Genomic DNA, 21,886 nt, shown 5'->3' with positions numbered 1-21,886 from the left:
TTGAAAGAAGCTCGAGGCAATTTGCCCGCTTAATCGCACGGAGGCAGTCGAATCTCCGCATATCACCGCTGTTTAAGAGAGCTTAGAGGCACACTTCCGAGAGAGTCCACTAGTTAGGATAGCAATGTCAAATACATTGTGTATGACCTTTTTTTTTGTATATTTTTTAAATGAGTACCAAGTTGTGGCAGGTATGGATTATGAATTATGAATAATATAAATATAGTGCCGGTTATCTGGCTGTCTATACGCCCTCGTACCTCACTCTTTCCTATACTGCACCCCCTCTCGACTCTGTGTGAGTTTTGACTGACTTTGCATGGTGGTTGAAAACGCCCTTTCCGGCTGGATCGATCCCTCCCTCTATTTGTTTTGCATGGATGCAAAAAGCATGCTGCACCGAGAAAGAAGTATGAGGGGAAAATATACCTAAAAATGCATTTGTTTAACACTGGGCATATTCCATTGAGATTGCCATGGGAACTCTGTATACCACAAATGTCCAAATAGTGATAGATTTATCCTATGATGCAGCTTGGTATCTCCTATGTTTTATTCTCCACACCTCTTCACAAAATTTGTTTTCCTTTGTGTTTTTTATTCGTATAGCCTTTAATATGGAAGTTCTGATAGGTGTGTGAATACTGGTATTTCCTTTCACCACAGTTTCCACATAATGCTTTCCCCCCTCCTCATGTCCTTAATTTGATGAATCAAATTATGCCAGGATGCAAAGCTAAATTCTGGAATAAATCATGGTGCAAGTTAATTGTCCAGGTGCTTTTTGTTGGTGGTATATGTACACTTGAAAATTTTCAGGCTAGGAACTAGAACACTGGAGTCATTAGAATAAAATGAGAAATAAACTAAATATCTGCTGCCCTCTGTTGACATTATTGCTATAGAATCCTCCCCTGCCCCTAACCCAGTTTTCTATAGATTCAAACCACAAGCTGCTAGAATGTCAGGATAAACAGAGCAACAGTATATTTCCCCTCGGGTATGCGGGTGTGCTCGGATATTGAGGCTTCTGCGTTAAGGTGTGAAACGGCGGATGTTGTTGTATTTTCATTTGCAACCTTTTCCTCCCGTTTCTCTTCCCCCTCAATCTTTCCTTTGTTCCTTCCCCATGCTTCATAAATATAGAGCAGTGAAAGCAAGGTACACCCCCCTTTTTCCATCAAGTCTTTTATCTCTGATTCCTTCCGTAATCCTTCAAGACGTTTTTAGAGAAGAAAAGAGAAAACCATATTTAGACGGGAAGCTGCATGTCGGGAAAAATCTCTTCATTTTTTTTTTTCCGATGCATGAAACGACGGTGTTTGCATGTTTTTTGGGGGGTTTTTTGCAGGGGGGTGGGGAGCATGTTTTTGCTTGTCTTTGCCTGTTCTCACTTTGGGAATGCATGGATTTGAATCATAAAAGCTCTTGGCAGGCTTTTTGAGACTTCACAATTCTGCATGGATATAATATATGTATATCTCCCCTTCCCCCTCTAAAGGTCTCTTGTTCGTATCTGTCCCTTTAAGCATTTCATTCTTCTCTACTTTTCATAATTTATTTCAACTGTAGGAAGTTTACTTTTTTATCATTTTTTTTTTTCTAAGTGAAATCGCGATGCAATATACAGCCTGAGACTTAATATTAGGCATAGTTTTGATAGCTATGATAGTTTTGATGGCTGCTATCTAGTCACATGTGGCCAAGTGATTTGACATGACTAAACGTTTTCCACCATCATTGCGTCAAAGTCTGTCGTGAACCGTCACTAACATAGTCACAGCTTCGCCTCCTAGGCATTTTACTCATGCCTACCCGGCAATAGCATCCTTTTTTTTTTTTTTCTTCTTTGTTCTATTTTGCCCATTTACTGATTATTAGCATTATCATTACATTTTGGAGAAGCATTCAGTTGGGACGTGTGACTGGCTTCGTGTAGACACTAATGTTTTGTGCATGCTTTGATATAAAGAATTTGTCCTGTTTTGTTGTTTTTTTCCTTGTTGTGTTCATTGTTTTTAGCTCAGCATAGATATATTCTATCAAATCATAACAAGTATTAATCATTGGGGATTATATTCGATAGATGTCTATGTTCTAATCTTTGTCCATACTTTGGTGTGTAATGTATTTTGAATCTAACAGGAGAAGAAATAGTGTATCAACTCAATTTGTTCTGTATTTTGATATTAAAGAGTTGTGTGTACTCTTGACATATATATATTCATGGTAACTCAATATTTAGAGACACTCTGCCCTGGCGTTCACGTAGTTTGAAATATATACCCTCAAGTACAGGAAATATACACTATCTGGTTTCAAAAGAACGTACAAAGTAGATCACTGCTAAGTCTTGGGATGTAGGAAAGATAATATTCGCAATGTTTTAGATGTTTTGCTGTGGAAGTTCTGCACCAATCTGAACCAAAGGACATAAAGTGCATGAGACCTTTGTCAAGGGAATTACTAGGGGTAGATGCATGAATTATCCACAGGTTTTCATCATACCCACCCTAATGGTTCTAGAGATAGTTTTGGAAAACATGTTCTGGGAATTGTTTATTCGAGCGACTCTTTACACAACTACTCAGGAGAGAGCATGCAGTCGCGAGGATGCAAATGTTTTAGAAAAGCCGACTTATTTTTGAGGGAGATGTAAGCATTTCATATACTACCAGATCATGCCATTTGTTTTGCAGTTTGCAGTAACGCAAGGAATGCCATTACTCTAAATTCTGGTGCGGCTTTAGGAATATTTTGTCTTCCATCCACTGGCAATTCTTTTGAAAATTCTCGCTTTTTCTCGCTTTTCTTCCTTTCTTTTTTGTTCAGATTAAGGAGGGCAAGGGGGGAAAAACGTGTTGTAAGATATTTGAAATGCTCTAAAGCTTGCTGTCAGTAAAGTGTAGGCATTTTTCCATTGCCTTTATGGAGCCCAGTTCATTTCCATTTCATCGCCGAAGCATTACGCATTGGGAGTAGTCTGCAGCGGCTGTCACCGACTTCTTTCCAAATGGGAGCACATGCTCCCAGACATCAAAAAGTGCAGTGATATTGGGGAAGGGAGGGAAACGTTAGGTCGAGCAAAAATGGGATTGATATAAATTCCCGCGATCGTTCCGACTGCCATCCCCCATAAGAGAGTAAATAGAAACATATGTGACAGCCAGTGGATCTCTCTCTCTCTCTCTCTCTCTTATCTGAACTCTGAAACATTACCTCCAGAATACCAGCAAACATTTTTCTCTCCTTTTGAAATTGATTCCCGGGTTAGGAGTGAGATAGAGCAGGGGGTATTAGCCCCGTTGGATTTCCCAGAAAGTGCAACGTGAAAAGGCAAATAGGCAAATCAGCAGAAGAAGGGTCAAAAAAAGAAAAGAAAATGGAAAAAAGCTCGTGGAGGTCATATTTTTTTGTCAGGCATCTTTTCAAACTGACAGTATGACTCATCAAATCAAAGAAAGGCTTTCGTAGTAATGCATGACCTGAATATTTACATGGGGCATTATTGATACCTAACATGGAATAAATATGAAAATATATTTTACAGTATCCTCACTGATGAAACAAAAGAAAGGAACAAAAGATGATGGACAAAGTGGTATTTGAATACTGCGCTGAAATGTTTTCGTTCGGCCATTTCACATGCATATTTTAATCACACCGTTTTGCACTGTGCAGAGATTGTACCACAACACATTATTGCCAAATTTTCACCCTCCCCCTGCATTTTAATCCTCTGTGCTCAAACGGGAGCAATGGCAGATTCTCGCTGAGCAAGAGACATTTACAAAATTGGCAAATTGGCACTGCTGAATCACACTTACTGTTTGCCGCAGAGCTACTGAGGTTGTGATGTCCGTGGTGCATTTCTTCACAGTGCAAAATAGAAAGACAGCAATGATTTGAAAGTTGCCAATTTGGGTTTTGCAGAGTTAATAATGACCATATTTATTGCTTGCATGGAATGTTTTGCTGTGTTGAGATGCATCTTGTTTTTGAGTTACTAACCTTGCATATGTTTTGCACCCCTTTCTTTTTCTTCCGCATCTTTCTCCCTGACCTCCCTCTTCCCATTGTACGCCCCCTGACCTTTGACCCCCACCCCACTTCACAAATCAATAAATGTACCTGAAAACACTCACACACACAAATGTATTTGCACTGATATATTTCAATGCAAATAAAAAATGAAATTCCCCCCCCCCACACTTCTCGAAATCTCTGTAATCACACACACACATGCACATTCCTTTCACACCTTCAAACCCACCCCACCTTTGAAAAAAAAACAAAAAACACCACTGCCACCAAATTTTGCATCACCCTCCACATGTCATTGGTCATTGGTCAATCAATACACAACCACTACACATTCGTTAACACCTTCCCTCTTCCCCCTGGGCCTGTATAATTGTGCAACACCCAAAAACAAAAATAAATGGATGAATAAATGATAAAATCTCTTTTGAAAAAAACACCCCCAAAACAAACAAAATTTCCACCACCCAAAGACTGATCTTCTCTTGCAGACTGCGGCCGCCACCGCTGCCACTTACGGCGGGTACATCAGCCGCTACGCCACGCCGGCCGCCTACGCCATTCCCTACGGCCGGGAGTACGCCGCAGACCCCTACCACCATGCCATCGGGCCGGCCACCGCCTACGGTGTAAGATACCCCTCTCTCACAAGGGTAAATCTACGACTGACATACTCTGTTTTTTTTTTCTACCAGTCTCTCTCTCTATCAGTGGTTGTGAAAATCTCTTTTTTTTTTAAAGATATATATATATGTATAAATATATTATTTAACTGTTCCTTTTTCGTTTGGAAACGATTACTCGTTTGTTACTTGGCCTATCCTGCTTTCCTGAGTATGATTATCTACTCCCCACTTTGTGTCGTTTGTTCTTCTTGGTGTGCCATCACGATTGCACCGTAAAGAGAAGCGTAATTTGACAGTAGACGTGCACGAGAATTGTGCAAGAAGACGTGGTCGTGCAGTGGAATGCCATGTTTGTCGTTATCGTATCGCAGTCAAATAATCGGAATGCATGGAGTGTGTATTCGTCATGCAAGCAGTGGTGACATCTTAGTTCGTAGCAGCGTATAGTCTTGCCTGGCTTTTGTGGTCATTATTGTATGTAGTGGTATTTGGTAGAACCGTGTATGTTGTCAGTATTCTTCTCTTGCAGAATGTCACCTTGGGATTCCCAAACAAACAAACAAAAAATCTACAAAATGGCATCTTTAAGTCATTAGTAACTGACAAGATGTCAGTGTAGTATACAGTCATGGTACACTGTACTTCCAAGCTGGGGTAAGAAAAAAAGGAGGCAAGATATCTGAATACATTTAGAAGGTACAATGTACCTTAGACATGTAACGAAATGTTACGAGGAAAAACTAGAATTTAATAAGAAATAAGAAGAAAAGAAAAATTCCTAATCTTTGCCTTTTCTTCAAATTTACAACCAAAAAATGGTATGATAATCGAGGATGGGACGATGACATGTTCTTTTATATTCCGCTTTCCTCACTTTTGGTGGAAATTTTACCCATTTCGACACATTTTTGCCTTCATACAATCTGTACATCCCCACCTCGCCTTTCGTCAAACAGTGTGGTGTCATCCTAAAGACCATAAAGATGCAATATATAAAGTACAGCATTTCAGCATAGTTTGTGTGTTCGTACAAAGTACAATTGTATGTAGTCTGCATAAGATGTAACAGCACTCTCCCAGTCCCCTCCCCCCTCCATTGTTGGGGGCAAAAGAATGCAGTTTTAAGAAAATTCACATCAAGATAAATAGCGCCCTCTTTGACAACTCCCTAGCTGGACATGCCTGCATGCCACACACACACATGCACACGCATCAGTTGAGCGTTGGATGCTGTTTTCCCTGCGTGCAGTGAACAGGCTTTTTGTAAACCACCCGGTTCTGTTACATTTCGCTGCATGCACTGGAGAATCACTCCTCTTTGCCACTTCTTTCTGGCGTAATGAATGAAAGAACTCTGCAACAAGTGTCCCACATAGTTCTATACAAACAGGAAGATTCTGAAAATTTTCTTCCCCCCCCCCCCTCCCCCTTCCTCCTAATAACCACTTAATACAAAATGCTTGTGACACTCCTCAGACCGGAGGAATACAAATCAAAACCTTCGAGTCAGTGATGAATCAAGTTCTTTTTTTTTATGATCAATGGCAGCTGACTTCGCCGCAAGCTCCTTTGGCCAGATTTAAAGTGCAAAGATTTGCATTTGGATTTTCCCGCTAACACCATCCGGGATAAATTTGTCTCAGTTTTGATCCTCGAGAGACCTTGAAAATTGTTAGTGGTCCACTCCATCCCATCTTTCAAGTACTTGTGTGGGGACGCAAAAAATGTTCTGAAGCACTCACCTAGTCTGTCGAGTCCAAGAATACCACTTTTTGCGGTTTGATGCTATTTTGTATATCATTTTATTCTAATTTTTGTCATTCACTGCTAGTGTTTCTGAATGTCAGATTGAATGAATAGATACAAATTTTAAGTAATGATGATAATAGTAATAATAATAATAATAATAATAATGATAATAATAATAATAATGATGATGATGATAATGATAGTAATAATAATAATAATAATAATAATAATAATAATAATAATAATAATGGATTTGATTAAATTCCTTGGTTTTTCAGATATTACTCTTTGGTTCCAGACTTTTCAAATGCTTCCTAATTGCTTAACTTATTCTCAAATTTGTAACATTCTTTAGAAGAGTAAAAGTTCCTGTATCTTTCTCAAACCAACATTTTTTTTTCTGTTCACATTTCTTCATGATTTTTATGCAGATTTACTGAATTAAAAAGTTTCAGCCTACTCTTTTTTCCCCCATATAAGATGAGGAGATAATTGTAGGGTTGCCAATTTGATGATTGAAAGATGATGATTTCTATGGCAAAATTCCCACGGGGACGTGATTGGCATGCCCTTAAAGAGTATGATCAATAGATAGAGCCCTTCCGACCGTCACATTTGTATATCTATATCTGTTTAATGTACTAGTAGTTTCAGTGTGGCATGCATTGTTATGAATTTTTGTCACATGCATTTGCTGTGTGCACGCTGGCCCAGTGGTTACTGCCGTGGTCGTGTGTGCCGTCGACTTTGTGTACGTGTCTGCTCGTTGTCATGACGACTGCTACCTTTGTTTTCTTCTCGCCCTTCATGGAACGGTTGTGGACAAGAAAATAAAGACTTGATCGCCATATTTCCAAGTTACCGACTCCTCCCTCTATATCTCGCCTCTGTCGATTCGATGTTATGAGCTGTAACAACTCTTTTAACAGCAGCAAGCTTGTGCAGGGGATGTGTGTATTCCAAGCCTGTTCCACAATGGAGTTCAAACCAAAAACTTAAAAAAAAAAAAAAAAAAATCCTCAAGTTGACAGTATATGTACCCCTCCCTTGTCAATTAACACCTCAAATTTCCAACAACTCGATGCATGCTACATTCTCCTTCACCTATACTCAAAAGAAACACTGCTGAAAGTGTGAGTGCAGGGCTACACTTGAAGTCTGTCGGTTAGATACTTCCTAGTGTAGTTAATGGGTTCAGTTCAGTTCGATCCAGTTCATACAGTAATTCATTGCTGATGATAATTTGGAGTTATCCAGCAAGGCAAGGGAGACTCTAAAAGTTTTAGTGGGTTGTTTTTATGCCTCCGCCATGAAGTGGTGCCGGAGGCATTATGTTTTCGGGTTGTCCGTCCGTCCGTCCGTCCGTCCTTCCGTCCGTCCGTCCGTCCGTCCTTCCGTCCTTCCGTCTGTCCTTCCGTCCGTCCGTAATGAATTTTGTGGACAGGGTAACTACCAAAACCTTTTGAGGTATCCTAATGAAACTTGGCATGTATGTGTATTAGGAGGTGAAGTTGTGCCTATCAACTTTTGGGTGCACATGCTGAAGGTCAAAGGTCAAAAGGTCAAGGTCAAATGCTTAAAATTTCACTTTTTCCCCCATATCTATGCAATGCCTGAAGATATTTTCTTGAAACTTAGTGTATACATGTATTACCCAATTAAGATTCTCTGGTGAAAGTTTTGGGTCATGAGGTCAAAAGGTCAAAGGTCAAAAGGTCAAGTAAAATGTTAAAATTGCACTTTTTTCTCTGTATCTTGGAAATTGTTCAAGGTATCTTTATGGAACAAAGTATATATGCATGTACTGACTGGCAGTGGTTATCTAGGGAATTTGGGGTTCATGTGGTCAAAGGTCAGGGGTCAAAGGTCAAGGGCAATACTTCAAAATTTTACTATTTTCCTTATATTTATGCAATGCCAGCAGGATTATTTTTTTAAAAACTTGATGTATGCATGTATAACCCACTAGAGATTCTCTGGGATTTTCTTCTTTTTTTTGCCAAGAAGGTCAAAGGTCAAAAGGTCAAAGATCAAGTGAAAGTGCTGAACTTACTTCTTTCTCCATATCTCGGAAGTGGCTCAAGTTATCTTTAAACTTAGTACATATTTATGTATGTTCTGCCTGACATTGATTCTCTTATGAATCAAAGGCCAGATGAAAATGATAACAATTTACTGTTCAATACAGAAATTGCACTTTTTCTCCATGCAATTTATACCTTGACAATTACTCAAGTGCGTAAACTTATGAAAGGGTCAAAGTCGAAGTTAAAGTTCTTAAATCCCCAAATACATGCTCTCCTATTCATCCAATTAAATTTAGGTCAAGGAAGGTGAACATTCGATACATTTGTGACAAACATGTCATTTTAATATTTTGCCAGTTTTGTGAAAATGTAATCACACATTGTCCACATGTACTATAGACCTATTAGGAGAATCATGCATTATGGCGGAGGCATACCAGTCGCCATAGCGACATTTCTAGTTGTTTTTTTTTTTTTTTTTTTTTTTTTGGGGGGGTAGATTCACATGTTGCTGTCCCACTCTCGCTTGCACAAATTACTATGTTTTTGTGAAATTCAGGGCGGAAGGCTTTGACTGAGCGATGGGACGTAATGATGTTGACCCATTGAACACCATGATTCTTTTTATTAGTGCACAGTTCTCTGTAGTAGATACCAGGAGGAGTTGCTTGTAAACACAAAATGGTCAAACCGAATTGCTGCCAAGATAATCTAATCATCACATTGGATTTAGGAAACATATGGTTCCCAGAAACAATGGATTAATAAAGTGGCTCCATTTTAGGAGAGATATTCTCATGAGGCTCTGTGGCTCAAAGAACACAACAATGTCTGAACTTAAATATTCCCAAAGTGGGTTTATGTCATGTGTAACTAATGTACATACTGAGCAAAATATATTTGTGTGTAAACTACTCCAAGTTGACAGTAGTTGACACAATGATGTATGAATGAGTAGCAATACGTAGATATTTTATTTCATATCCAGGCAGTAGACTCTCTTGCCAGCTTACCTCACGTAGCCAGTTCAGAGCGTGAGTTATAAATCAGACTTATTGTTTTAATTTCGTACAAACTGTAGTACTTAAAAGCAACTTACAAACTATAGTGCCTCAAAGCGATTCTAAACTTGCAAAAGGTACAACAGTGTATCTCTGTCACCACTGCTTCGTCAAATGTAGAACTCCAATGAAGTGATACGATAAGTGTCGTATGCATTCTTCCATCCATATTCGTCACTGTGATACAAATGAAAGAGCAACAAAAGTAATCCACTGTTAATCCTGTCTGGAAGACAAAGATTAAAAAAAGAAGAAGGAAAGAATAGAAGAAGAAAAGAAAAGAAAAAAAACCATCGAATGCATTCTGGCATCTCTGTTACCTCAATCCACTGCACGCACTGTCTTCATCCTGTCATACCTCTCTCGAAAACCCCCCAAAAAAAACGATTCTTGCTCACGATTCTGATCAAACAACCACAAACCACTGATACTAAGAGAAGAGAACCAAGAGTAAGTCATGATTTACCTGAATTTTTGTTGTTGTTGTTTTTTACCAGTATTCTTGTCGTATTTTGTAGCCGTTGTTTTTTTTTTTAAATCTATTTGTTTTGTAGAAATGATAGTTTGCATGTTTTGCCGTACCAGTTGATCAAATGATTTCCGTTGTTGTTTTCATTAGCTTTACTCGTAGAGATGATTGTAGTTTATCTTTTTATTGCTGGCCGGTAATTTACTTGTTTTTTCTGCTAGGCTTTTTAAAAGAGTGAATCTTAATAGATGTGAGATATGTGTCCATCATCAGTCAATGCAAATTTCATTTTCTAATGCCATGGTCAAGAGAGTGTTATGTTTAGAAAGAAATACCAGAAATGATTATTGTCTGTTCTGTGTTATGAAATATAATCTTACCTGCAGAATCCCATTCTCGAGCCAACACCATTCTCGACAATGTATATTTTCAAAAGCAAAGTTTTGAATAATTTTAGGAAATCACATAAATGAAGCTTATTGGATTTACAAAATTGCTTTGATAATTGTGCTTCCCTTTTATTTCATTTATTTTAACTGAATATTTTGTCTCATAGAGAGCCTCTCAACAAATTCCAGTTCAAGAACGACCTCGATATAGAATTGACCTTTGATGAAGAGTATTTGAGGCGGGAAAAAAAGATGGCATAGTCCAGCTGTCAATATGCTAACACCATAGAACCATTACGATTCATTGTCAGTGGATGGTGATCATGTCACTTGAGATGGGAATTAAGTTTTGATGCAGCACTCTCACTGCTCCTCTTAACCCTAACTAGGCCGGGGGGGGGGGGGCCTCCAAGGCCCCCCCTCGACGTTCCGCGCGATGTATCGCAATCGCAAAAAGCTATCACCGCGACGTTTCATGACTTTTTTCTTTCGAGTCTCGCGCATCTTTTGACACCAAATTTGCGACGCCCGGGCACGCGGTTCCGAAGTTATGCATAAATATGTTAATGCATGTCAGACCAAAAATTGCTCAAAAATGTGAATTCGTGTACAATTTCAATGCAAACTGTGCTTGCATGCAAATTTCATAAAAGCATAATTATTTTGGTGTTTTATTGATTAAAATCAATGAATAACATATTTTCTTGTTTGGAGCGATGTCGCGAACAAATTTCATCGAAAAAACAATGAAAAACATAAAGTCGAAAAACAAAGAAATACACAAGAAATTCAAAAAAACAATAAAATACTTAAGAATTTTTTTCTGATATCACCATTTTTTTTCATTACATTTACTAAGGACACTAAAAAGAATATTTACACAAAAAAATGTGCCTGTTTTGAGCTTTATTTTGTGATTTATACCAAATAGTCTGAATTTCATGCATCATTATGCATAAATTAGCATAATTTAGCATAAATGATAATTTTTTGAAAAATCAACTTCATGGTATTTTAGATTACATCATAGGCAATGTGTGTGCCAATTTTCGTCGCGATCGCGCGGTCGACGGCCAAGATCTGGAGGGGGGGCCTGGGAGGCCCCCCCCCCGGCTCTATCAACTACCTAAATAGCCCGGCCTAGTTAGGGTTAAGATATTTTGAAAGATAAATCAGCCATGTTTGTTGGTGAGGCTCCAGTGGGTTCAAAGACCTGGTAACATGGGGGGGGGGGGGGAGGGTAAACATGGATGGTTCGATTGAATTGATTTGCATTCGCTGCCCACCGGGGTGCATTCGAAAACCACAAAATAGCGCCTGTCAGGAAATATGTGTATATGGATCATCTGCTCATCGGTAATGGTCAACTCTAGTCGAGATTCTTCGGCTGTGTGTAAACTCATATAGAGATCAGTGATAAAACTGTTCACAATTCACTATGGGGATTCTTGAATATGTCGGAGCCGGGCCATCCTTCCCACTGCGTGGCATCCAAATGTTACCGGGTCTTTAACTTGCATAGTTTATATATCTCCTCTCCCTCTTCCTGATGATTGTTTTTTTCAACCATTTGATTTACCTTCTTTTTTCTCTGCAGGCGAGTCTGTATAGGGGTGCGTATGCAAGGTACACGCCCTACTAGCAACACAAACTTGACCAGCGGTATTCTTATTTTGACATCTTCTTTCGAGAGGAACGGAAAACAGCACAGACTTTTTTTGCAGGACGAGAGAACAAACACAGGAAACAAGAAAAATTCAAACATGATATAAAAAAAAAAAAAAATAAGAAGCATGGTTGGCTCAGAGCAGCTTTGAAAATGTTGGCATCACCTCACAGTTCCCTCCGGAAGTTTGGGAAAGTTCCTGAAGGAAGGCGCAAGGGTCGGAATGAGCAAGGCGGGTGAAGAAACAGAATGAGAGAGAGAGAGCAGGAGTTATTGGCCAACTCGATCAACGGAGCTGCGTGATTTGACGACGCGACCACGTCTCGAGGAGATTGTCGGAAGTTTGCCGGGGTTGAGACACACTCGGCTGGCGCTTGTTTTTGCGGGTGCTTTTTTTCAAACCGCTCAACTCACTCGGTGCGGAACGCTCGCCCAAATTTTCTGTCATCTCGCCAACTCAACAACTCGCCGTTGCCGTATACTCCCCCCGCCAACATCGGGGAATACCTGTCGATGCAAAGCTAACATATCTACTTCCATTTATTCTTCTTCATTTGTTCGTCTTGTGTTCTCTTTACATCAAGAAGACTGAAGGAAAAAATGTGTATGAACTTTTATTATGATACCTCTATGTATTTTTTTTTTCCTCTCTAGCATTTCTTATTCTATTTTACTCTAGGGGCTTTTTAGTAATGTTGTTATACCAAGTCGTATTTGGTAACACACTGAAATTTTGTGAGACTATTGCTGAGCACATATTGACATCTTTGTGACAGAGAAAAACTTTTTTTTGATATGTGACGTGTGCTAATAGAGGGGCAATCTCAGTGAAGAGTAGGTGATTCTTTGCTGGTTTCCGCCTCAGTATTTTACCAAAAAGCTTTTTAACAATCCCACGCACTCTTCGCACATCTTTTGCGCAGCTGCCCTGTACAGAGAAATCGGCATACAGTGGTATACCGGCGAACAGCCACCGTTTCTTGCATGATTTTGAACACTACAACTGAAGTCTGCTCTAAGGTTTTAGGTGAGGTACATGCTGTGTGAAGGGATCAAACACCCGTCAGGAAGGCTTGAGTAGACCACTCAAAGAGAAGTGTGCATCAAGTTTGTTGATGAGGTTCATTGCCTCTGTAAGATAGGTTCCAACCCCCTTCAGAAAGAATGGAATAGCCCATTGAAAGAGACATTTGCAATAAACTTTTTATTGAAGCTTATTCCCTCTGCAAGGTTCAAACACCTCCCAGAAAAAAATATGGTATAGCCTACTCAAAGAACAGTTTTCATCAGATTTTTAGATGAAGTTCTTTTCTTCTTCTTTTCCTTCAAGGAATTAAAAAACACAAAGAAGATAAGGAAAATTAGATAATCCAGGTATGTCACAACCTACATTTACAGCAGACTCTGCATTTTCATAGAGGTACAGAAAAGTTCATATCATGGACAAGAGATGTTGCCACAAGTGACGAGTCATGAATATGCAATAAACTTTGGTCACCACAGCTGGTAGGCTTTTGAGCAGATTGGGGGTCGTGCCATTTATTGAAGAAGGGGTGCAAAGCCACTTTTTGGAGAAGGGATGTGACTAGTACGTTGATTGTTGAACCACGATCACAGGTGTTGACCTTTGGCCTCTCCTTTTGTTTTCTTCTTTCTGATATGTGCATGTATTTTAGAAAACACATGGTACATGTAGCTGGAAAGGATTTTCCAGTAAAGCAGAGGCCTGTGTTTAGTGAAGTTCATGCTAGTTTCGTCTAGTCAGTATACAAACGCTAAAATGAATTAAAAAAACAAACAAAAACAAACAAAAACAAATTTAAAGAGGGAAAAAAAAATAATGGTGCTACCAATGGCTATGTGTGTTGGATATCACCAGTGTTTATATGGTCTCTTGTAGCTGTAGAATCTGTATATTTATCTGTAGTGTGGTAGAGTGTCATGTAGACTGTTGTCTCTTGAAAGAAAAAAAAAATTAAGTAAATAATTATCTCGCTATTGAACCTTGCCTCATTGATACAGGGGAATATTTCTGTGTTACAATTTATTACCTTTTGTCCTGTTATACTTCACAGTATTTTACAAACAACTGAATTTTTCAGATCTTTTGTGTTCTGTTTTGTTGTTGTTGTTTTGTAGGTAAAATATTTAAAAAGGTTTTCAGTTTTCGTTTTTTTGACGGCAGAAAAGTTGTCTGTTGCTAGGTTGTTACTCATCTTTATTTATCTGGCTCCACGTGAAGCATTGTACAGTTGTAGGTAGCCATCTTAGCTTTTGAGCACACTTTGCATTTTTAGTTCCGTGTGTGTGTTTGCCATGTACAGAGGTCGACGACTTTCAGCGATGTGTTTGTGACATGTTGTGAAGGAAAGTGTTGAAGTGAGACGCTAAGAGAGAGAGAGAGAGGGAGGAAGATAATAAGAGAGAGAAGGAGAGAGAAACATATAAGAATAGAGAGAGAGAGAGAAACATATAAGAATAGAGGGAGAGAGAAACATAAGAATAGAGGGAGAGAGAAACATATAAGAATAGAGAGAGAGATAAAGAGAGAGAGAGGGAAGAATTGATGGATGTGAACAAAACAGAATATGGGCTTGAGATAAGTCTTCTAGCTGCACATTATGTGTGTTTGGTGTGTGTGAGTTTGTGTGTCTGTGTATGTGTGTGGGCGTGCGTGCATGGATGACATCTTATTGTGAAACTTTCTTGGCGAGATGTGACTACTGAATGGTGTTCAGTGCTTATTAAGGGGACAAAAAAAAACTCTTTATATTTATTATTATCATCATCATCTTCATATTGAAAGGTTATTACAAAGAAATAGCAATCTATTGTATGTATCATAGATTGTACCCTCTCAGCTCCCCATTATCAGCATTTTGGTGCAATGACTGTTTTTTTTTTTTTTCCTGGATTATGTTCTTCTCCAAAAGAGTGACTGATTTCTTCTGTGTCGTTTCTTTTGCGAGGCGTCGCTAAGAACCGGAAAAAGAAGAATGAAATCGCGCTCTTGTGTGGTGATTTGCCCTTGTACATTTCTTCTAGCATTTATACTTTCTCTTGTACGTGTGCTATTTGATGTAAACAGTAGTGTTGTTGTAAAGTTATCTGTGATATTTACATGTATTTGTGAGGAAGGCATTTGTTGTGTGACTGGAGAGTGTTCAATCTGGGACACGCCTCCGTAGGGTTGCGGACGGCCAGTCCGCAGATCGCCTTCAAATTGGACATTTTATACTGCCATAGCCGAGAGCTGTATCCAAAAGACTTTCCATCGATCGCGTTTTGCTCGAAACTACGCGTCACTAATAACGCACACTGTTTTTTTTTTTCCCCATGTGTTTTGGCTCCAGAGGGTCGTACGCCTTGCCTTACATAGCACCACTTTGTGGTCCAAACTTTCTTTGTCATTTGTGCATTCAGATCATGGCACTGTACACTCTTGGTGTTTGTGTGCAATTCAACTCAAACAAATCTCAAGTCGACAGCAGAAACCGCCCAGATATTCGGCAACATCAAACCAAATTGCAATAGCTTGAAAATGAGCATTTTTCAGTCAAATCCACCGCACAGTTGTGCTGTATCTTACCTTACTAAGTGCTACAAATTTAGTGCAAGTGGGAATAAAGGCAGAAGCAAAGAAAATCGTTACACTTGTTATTTATAAGTGGTTGCTAAAAAGGGACTAAAATCTTTGCCAAGTTTTGTGAAGTATACAATCACTGAACTCCTTCTGCAGCCAGAAAGGATATGACAATCAAATTCAAGACCAGCTCAGTCCATGTGGTGTGTTAGTCTGCATTTAATTCGTTGGGATGTTTTGTATACCCTCCCAGGCCTGTCTTTGCCAACCCGTGTATAGGTGATGATTCCTCGTATTAGTTGTCTACCACCAGTATATGTTTTGTTTGTTTGTTTTTTGTTGTTGTTTGTTTTCTCTGTCTGCCTCGAACATTATAGGCATGTCTTCTTACCTCTTCAGTATAAACATGTGAGTTTTGAAATTGAAAAAAAAAAAGCATTTCAAAGTTTTCTCCCGGACGCCGCTGGATGGTAGAACGAAGTAATCATTGCCAAATCTTTAACCACCACTTCAGATATCACAAAGAAAAAAAAAAACAAGCAAAGGAGCCTTACTTTTGAGATCAAGTGTTGACATAAATGTGGAACAGTTGTCGTTGGTTGATGGGAAAAAAAAAAATGATAACAAAAAAAATTCCTGGAAGACTATTAGTGTTATATAAATTCTGTTATGGAATCTACACTCATCACATTTTCATCTCAATATTGTCAGTATTGGCAGAAGAAAAGTGACTTCATTGTGTAATGTTGTGAGGACAACTCTTTATATATGATATATTTTTTCAGTGATTTTAAGAAACGAGAAATGATTGTCGACTTTTTTTCTTCCGTTTTTAAGAGTGAGAAGTGGAGAAAGTTGTTGATGTTTTTTCTGAGGAACTGTTGCAATTCACTTTATAGGCTTTCTGTGTGCTGTTAATTCTGTGTTATATTTGAAAATTGAAATAAATATTCATTGTACGATTGTAGCGTAAATCATCGTAGGCACGGACTCTCGGATGGCGTTGATGCCATTTGCGTGTTTGCCCGTGGGGTATTTTTACGATGGCTTTGAATTGACCGAACCCGACGGTGTTTTAGTATCATTCTTCCCTTCGCGATGTAATTATTGAAAATTAATGGCATTTTGAAACAAGAAAAGGTATAAAAGAATGAAATAACAATTTTCAAGGCAGGTACCATTAATTGTATGGACAATTTTAGAAGACAATCATTTTTATCTGTGATGGATAAGGACATTTTTTTAATGAAGACATTCGTAATTGTACAGATAGATAATCAGAGTTTAGCCCACCACCACAGAAACCCTCAACAAGCCACCAAGTGCTGCAGTGGTGGCATTTTTGGCCAACAGCATCCCAGAGTATCTCTGTTAATCGTTGTCTATGTGCATTGACAGATTTGTGGTTGGAGAAAACAAACAAATAGACTGCACATTTTCAGTTACAAATTTGAGAAAAATGTGCTCATTGTAGCCTCACCTCAAAAACTGCCTCCCCCCACATGGTGAAACAAAAACAGCAACAAAAGAAAAAGAGGCTGAATTTTTTTTTTTTTTTTTTTTGACAAATGCAATGTGTAATATTTGGGAGGCTCGTGAACTCCCGCCAACGGTGAGCCGTGAAATATTTTCGAACTCGTCATTTAGCGTGTTCGGTCAGTGGCATACTGTTCTATTTCAGTGACAATCAGTTCATCTTTATAATACGGTGCCATTTTACACTTGTGTCAAATTTTCTGTTTAGAGTATACAATTGTAGTCGCAGTTATGTTAAGTATGCAGCAGATTGTACAATTACACCATATCTGTATTCTCTGCTAGTTCTCTATTTAATATGTTTTCTTTGTTTTCGATGTTTTTGTTTTTTGTTTATTTTGGCAATTTCTGTTATTTTTATCCGGCAAACAACTGCTGAAGTTTACTGGAACTGTCGATATACCTTTCATTTTAGAAACTTGGTCAGCCTTTTTTTTTTCTTGTAGTACACTTTATTTGTTCTTAACTCTTCTATGTGTAGTGTGACATTAGACGTGAGTTTAATGACTAGAAACATGGAGAGAGGAAACTTTGAGGCATCAAATGCACAGAAGTATTATTGTAAGATCTTAATTACAAAAAAAAATAATAAAATTGTACAGATTCAACATTCAGTTTTGTTGTAGTATTCGTTTGAGTATCAGTAGTCAAATTAATAATTAAATATCACAAATACAGTTATGTGTGTAATACACTGTATGTGTATGTAAATATATATGTGTGTATATATATATATATATATATATATATATATATATATATATATATATATATATATATATATATATATATATATATATATAAATCATGCGCTTTCCTTGCCAGGATAAAGCGTTTTTAGATCTATTGCCATTTTAGATTTTTATCACATACTGTATATATATATATATATATATATATATATATATATATATATATATATTTATTTATTTATATAGCGCTATTTGGGGGCATAGGGGAATTACATAATTTGTTAGTATTTTTTTTAATGATAATTCATTAATTGGGGGAATTTTATAAAAAAGACAAAAACAACATTTTAATGAAACAATTGATCCCATAATTGATAAATGAAAACTAGCAGCCTAACCCCGGGCCTAACTAAACTTTATTGTATAACAAAAGGATATTATTTCCTTTGTTTTATAGGATTAATATTGCATCTTAGATTTTTGGTACATTAACATTTGCCCTTCGCGCATGAAAATGTGCTAAGGTAAATTATATGACAAATCCATGTGGTGAAATATAGGGTGCATTAGGAGAACTCTCCTATAGCGTGATATTCTCTGCTGCTCTCTACGTTTCATTTCGTACAGGAAAACTCGTAAACAAGCTTGAAAACGCTAAGGGGAATGGAATATTTCGCCCTTCGGATGTGTGTGTGTGTGTGTGTGTGTGTGTGTATATACATGCATATACATACATACATATATGTATATACACTCATCCAAAAAAGTAAGTTCCCCCGTAGCATTTGTGGATATATCTCAAAAAGTATTTTACCGATTTTCATAATTCAAACGGAATGGATAGGGAATTTTATTACTCATAACATGAATGGCATATCATTGCCACCATATATCTAAAAATGATAGGGGGAACTTACTTTTTTGGTTGAGTGTATAGATCTTTTTATTGCATTTATTAATTCATTTATCTATTATTCATTTACTTATTTATGTATGTGTTTATTTAACTGAAAAACTGCACAATGCAATCCCTTTTTTTTTAGTGTTTTCTCGACTATCAACGTAAAAAAGGAAAGCACAATACACATTAAGTCAGATGATCTCACATCTATGGACTATCACAGTTTTCCAAGCTGATTTGCAGTTGACCATTTATCTTTCATCTCTGTATGAAAAAATGGAATGGAAGAACGTAACAATCTGCTCGCCTGGGCATACATGGCAGTTTGTGTGTGTGTGTGTGTGTGTGTGCGCGTGTGTGAACATGTGTTTGTAAATGAACTCAAACACGAATTACAATGTATTGCATTCATACACATCAATATGTAACCATGGGACATACAAACTTGTAGGGCCTGTGTGTACACTATGTCTACATTCCTACACCTCTGGGCATTACAAAAAGGCATTTTATCAAGATGATATTTCCATAATTTATAAACATGGACTACAGAAGGGACAGAGTGCAATGCTAGTCCAGGGGCCACCCACCCACAACCCTCCACCATAAAACAGTAGGAAAAAATGTTCTGCAGCCCCCATGTAATACAAGGTCTACAGTGGCTTCGAATACTGTATAAACCACACACTTGACAAGGTTTTTATTTTCATGGATTTTGAGTGCAGGGTGCTATTTACGAATTTTACAACATGTGGAAATATTAATTCTGATCCCGTCATAGAATGTGACAAGCACCCAAACATTTCTCTGTTCGTTACTGTACTCCACAATCAACCACTCACACACTTGAAGTTGTCATGAAGTCCTAATTAATGAAAAATTAGACTCGCAAAATATATGGCATATACCACAACTGTTTAGGCCTACTACATCCACATGAAATGGTGTTTAAAATGCTGTGTGCAGGAACATGTATTCCAGTGGGTTGTGGTTGGGGTTGTGCAGCTCTATGACCAGGGATACACTGAAAACAACACACTAGACAAGATGTATGGTACATTTACACGTTCCATTTTGAGAAGACAAACTTTATTCTTTCTTTTCCCTTTATATTTTCAATTTTGTACTTTGGCAAAACAGTACAAAGTTGAGTTGCGGTAACACTTGCACAAAGTATAATGAGGCAAGAACCAGACTAGATTTAAATGCATGTAGGGATACATATGCTGGCATGTACCACTATCATGCTAGCTTCTTGGCTAAGGAAGAAATATACTTATTTTAAACAAACAATTTAGCCTCAAACTTTGAGGTGGCACCATCACATAATCAATGTTTACCGACTACTATGGACACAAGTTAGGAGGATTTTGTGAGATATGACAGCCACATGAAAATTTCAGGTCACATGGGTGCGTGCACTAAGTACACGGCCTCTTTGAAACGTACCAGCTATACTGGTGTGACAAAGACATGGTTTCACAGATAGCTGTTTAAACTATTTCATTACAAGCTGAAGTTCATATTTTGTGTATCATTCAAAACATACCCCAACAAGTATCAATTTCTGAGGTGGCAAAGGAGGGAATAGATAGAAGAGGAAGGGAACACAATGGCACAAAAGACAAACATACTGAAACATTGCATAGCTTTGCTTGAACCCAGACAGGTTATTGCAAAAGAAATGTCACATGTTTCAGGATATACTAAACAAAGCTGCTGAAAACTGCTAATCATATAGCAGTGAGCCAGCGGAGTTAAATGGAGTCAAAAATTGCCTGAACTTTCACTCCTAGCAGAATCTTTGTCAGAGGCAAAATGACAAACAAAAAGGATGAGCAGACATGTACATGTATAAAGTCTGGGAGAGGCTTAGTCTGGTTTCCATACCCTTAGCCCTATGCAGTGCCTCCCCAAAAATGCGCCCTCTGTGGCAACAAAGTCATGCCTGGCAGGACCAGCCACCTGAACCTGCCAGTGTTTTTGATGTTAGAGGGCATCAATATTCTGTAAAGCAAAATAGTACAGCAGAGGGTCTGGAAGCCAGACTAGGGGAGGCTAGGAAAAAAAGAACAAAGAAAACAAAAGGGTAGCAAGTTGGATCGAAAGCTCAGGCCCCTTTACATACTCCATGAAATTAGGATGAACACACTGTTTGACCCTAACTTCACAAGCAAAGAACAAATGACACATTCATTAATTCAATCATTCATTTTTGAATGGCATGAGGTGTCTGGTTGATACAGTACATCAATTACTGCTCGTCAACTGGGGCGAAGCCCCACACGACTGTCACAAGGAATGAGAGCATTTTGTCAATTTCCAACAAACGAACAGAGGCTAGCCTGAAAGTCGGATGGATGTGAACACACTTAGCACTGGCACAGAGTTAACATAAAAACAGAAACGTTCGTAACATAAGCCTTTCGCAAACTGGAGTAGACATCCTTTCTCGAAGCACAAAACTTTCGCAAATTGGCAAACTGGCATTCAATGCATTGGGTAGACAAAAACTTTTGTGTGCATTTCACTTTCATGAATCTTGGATCCTTGCAGAATTTGTGGAATTTTACGCTAAGCAATTTCATCAGGGCCATGAACAGTATGTGGATTTTAACACTAAAAGAAAAAAAAAGGAAAGAAAATGGAATTAGGAATAAACTCTAGGTAAAGCAAAGTGTCCATGACGAAATTCTTGGTCATTACTCTCTGATTGTTGGTATATCAAAAATGATCCACAGCATAACTCCACCAAGCCTTAAAATGATATACATATTCATAGGGTTTGTTTCCACATCTACACTGTAGGGTCTCCCCGAACACAAGCAGAGGATTGAAATCACTAAAGGATATTTCATATCAAACGAGCTGCAATGATTGCTTTTCACAAACAGCACAAAATACAGACCTATACCCACAACCCTGGCAAGCGACATTATTATATTCCTAATTGAGCAACTACACAAGTCTTCATAAATCAAACAAGAGACCCGCGGGTCTAGCGCTCACCTGAGTATCGCAAGTTCACCTTTCACGCAGTCACTAATCTAAATTAAAATTTGATCAGGCATTCTCAAGTAGAAGATGAAAATGTACAATAAGGGCCCAATTTTTTAAAGATTCCTTAATTTGGGGGGATTGGGGCC

General features: G+C 38.2%; 1 protein-coding gene across 1 annotated transcript in view; it reads left to right on the top strand.

Moving 5' to 3' along the window:
• The window catches only part of LOC139714215 (RNA binding protein fox-1 homolog 3-like), a gene marked incomplete at its 5' end in the record, with an annotated part of 75,795 nt that extends 58,380 nt beyond the window's left edge, over positions 1-17,415 (top strand). Inside the window, 2 exons of the mRNA XM_071625929.1 lie at positions 4,515-4,694; positions 11,960-17,415. Coding sequence (XP_071482030.1) covers positions 4,515-4,694; positions 11,960-12,004 — 225 coding nt within the window. The remainder of the gene's footprint in view (positions 1-4,514; positions 4,695-11,959) is intronic.
• Positions 17,416-21,886: the final 4,471 nt, after the last annotated feature.

Source organism: Diadema antillarum, unplaced genomic scaffold, assembly GCF_040938485.1.
Source record: "Diadema antillarum isolate AM-2024a unplaced genomic scaffold, OU_Dant_1.0 seq00002192_RagTag, whole genome shotgun sequence".
NCBI lineage: Eukaryota > Metazoa > Echinodermata > Echinoidea > Diadematoida > Diadematidae > Diadema > Diadema antillarum.
This window is presented reverse-complemented; position numbering and strand designations above follow the sequence as displayed.